The sequence below is a fragment of the Eubalaena glacialis genome, chromosome 4 (assembly GCF_028564815.1).
Source record: "Eubalaena glacialis isolate mEubGla1 chromosome 4, mEubGla1.1.hap2.+ XY, whole genome shotgun sequence".
Classification (NCBI taxonomy): domain Eukaryota; kingdom Metazoa; phylum Chordata; class Mammalia; order Artiodactyla; family Balaenidae; genus Eubalaena; species Eubalaena glacialis.
In genome coordinates this window covers 120,942,669-120,944,851 of record NC_083719.1, presented here as the reverse complement: position 1 = coordinate 120,944,851, position 2,183 = coordinate 120,942,669, and the positions used below count along the sequence as shown (strand labels likewise).

General features: G+C 40.2%; 1 protein-coding gene across 1 annotated transcript; it reads left to right on the top strand.

Annotated features, from left to right (window-relative positions):
* Positions 1-263: 263 nt before the first annotated feature.
* Positions 264-897, top strand: LOC133090032 (NADH dehydrogenase [ubiquinone] 1 alpha subcomplex subunit 12-like). The gene is made up of 2 exons (XM_061188281.1): positions 264-430; positions 873-897. The coding sequence occupies exons 1-2, from the start codon at positions 264-266 to the stop codon at positions 895-897; spliced, it is 192 nt and encodes a 63-aa protein (XP_061044264.1).
* The last annotated feature ends 1,286 nt before the right edge of the window (positions 898-2,183 follow it).

Here is a 2,183-nt window from a genome sequence, read left to right as displayed (position 1 = left end):
TATTTTTACAGCATAATTATTAGGAAAAATTTTGTTCCAGGAACAATCAGAAAATAATCCAAACCCAATCAGTTGAATAACCACAGTCATCATCATCATCATCATTGTCCTTATAAGAAGGTGGCAAGGTTAACCTGGTATAAAAAACAAACAAAAAAAACAAACAAAAAAAGATTCCAGCAAGCTTAAAATTCTTGAATGTTCTCTCTGTGTTAAATTCAAACTGAGGCAGTGCGCCAGAGAGGTGGGGCCTGTGGGACAAGATGGAGTTGCTGCAGGTCCTGAAGCTCCGGCTGCAGCAGGTCAGTGGCCACAGCGGCCTCCGCGGCTATCTACAGGTTTTTTTCAGGGCAAGTGATGTGAGGGTTGGCGCATTAGTGGGGAAACACAAATATGGAAACAAATGCTACAAAGACAACAAGCAGTTTTTTGACCGTCACCGATGGGTTATATATACTACTGAAATGAATGGAAAAAACACATTCTGGGGGACTTCCCTGGTGGCACAGTGGTTAAGAATGTGCCTGCCAATGCAGGGGACATGGGTTCAAGCCCTGGTCTGGGAAGATCCCACATGCCGTGGAGCAACGAAGCCCCTGCACCACAACTACTGAGCCTGCGCTCTAGAGCCCGCGTGCCACAACTACTGAAGCCCCCCGCGCCTAGAGCCCGTGCTCCGCAACAAGAGAAGCCACCGCAGCGAGAAGCCTGTGCACCGCAACCAAGAGTAGCCCCCACTTGCTGTAACTAGAGAAAGCCCGTGCAGCAACGAAGACCCAACGCAGCCAAAAATAAATACATACGTTAATTAATTAATTAATTTAAAAAAAACACATTCTGGGGTGTGGATGGAAGCATGGTGCCCCCCTGAACGGCATCGTTGGCTTCACTCTATGACTGATGATCCTCCAACAACAAAACCACCTACTGCTAGTAAATTCATTTGGACAAACCATAAATTCAACGTGAGTGGCACTCCACAACAATATGTACCTTATTCCACCACTAGAAAGAAGATTCAGGAGTGGGTCCCACATGCAACACCTTACAGGTAAAGACAATGAAAAACAATTTACATGTAAAATATGGAGCTTTTCCTGTAATCATATTTTTACTGCTTACTGTTAACTTGATTAAAGTTATTTGATAAATAAATAAATAAGTAAATTCAAACTGAGAAATTTACATTCTCTTTATTCCTTTTACCAAACTCCATATCCTAGTTCAAGAAAATAAGCTTTCAGGAGTGGTTTTTTTTTTTTTTTGGAACAACTTAAATGGCAAGTCCAAAATCAAATGGTTCTGACACAACAGTGATTTTGATGAGTTAACTGCTAATGAATATACCATATGCATGTGGGTATGTTTAAGGGTAGAGCACTCGGGGCAAAACATATTCCAAGCTTTTCAAAAACCCATATATTTGCAAAAATCATTTGATGCACTTTTTTTAACTGATTCAAAATCTAGCCTATTTCAAGGACAAAGAATTCCTGATCTTTTCTAGGCAACTTTACTCTTTGTTTCTATATGAGCACTTTCCTTACCATCCTCAGAGAGGGAAAATGTCCAGCTCCAGAAACTAGGAGCTTATCCACATCCTCAAGTCTACAAGCAAAGCAGCAGGCTGGGAAAAAGAGACACTGAAATTCATTTCCAGTGGAGTGGCTGATGTTAGGCTACCCTGTTCAACTCTAGCAGTCCACAGTTGCTCTGTTATTTTTCTTTAGCCACACCATCCTATTGGTTCATATGGAGTTTAGGGTCAAGTCTTTTCTCCTGAACTGCTATCAAGCCAAGTTTCCCCAATCCCACAATGGAAACCATCACTGAATTTTGAATTTAAATACAGGAGCATATAGTTATCCTCATTAGCCTTTATCTTGTTGGTTTTGATTCACTGCTTTAGTATATTAAATTTATTCTGAATCCTAACTCAAACATTCAGGAGGAGTTACAATATACAAGGACATCTGAATCTAATGTCAATGCATTTAGTGTTTAGTCTGTTATCAGTGGTATTCTAGATAAGATTCAGAATCCTTCTCAAACAGTGTTTCAATCCCTGCTACCAATTATTCTGGGTTGACATTTGAGATCACATTTATTCACTGTGCCTGATTTAGATATTCCCTTTTCTCTTCATTGGAATTATTCACAAATAGGCAGTCAAAATTACCATC

Bases quoted from the DNA above. Each gene is read 5' to 3' on its own strand.
- LOC133090032 (XM_061188281.1), top strand. From the start codon at position 264: ATGGAGTTGCTGCAGGTCCTGAAGCTCCGGCTGCAGCAGGTCAGTGGC. The intron at 431-872 runs TGACCGTCACCG...TGCCCCCCTGAA, and splicing joins AAAGACAACAAGCAGTTTTT to CGGCATCGTTGGCTTCACTC.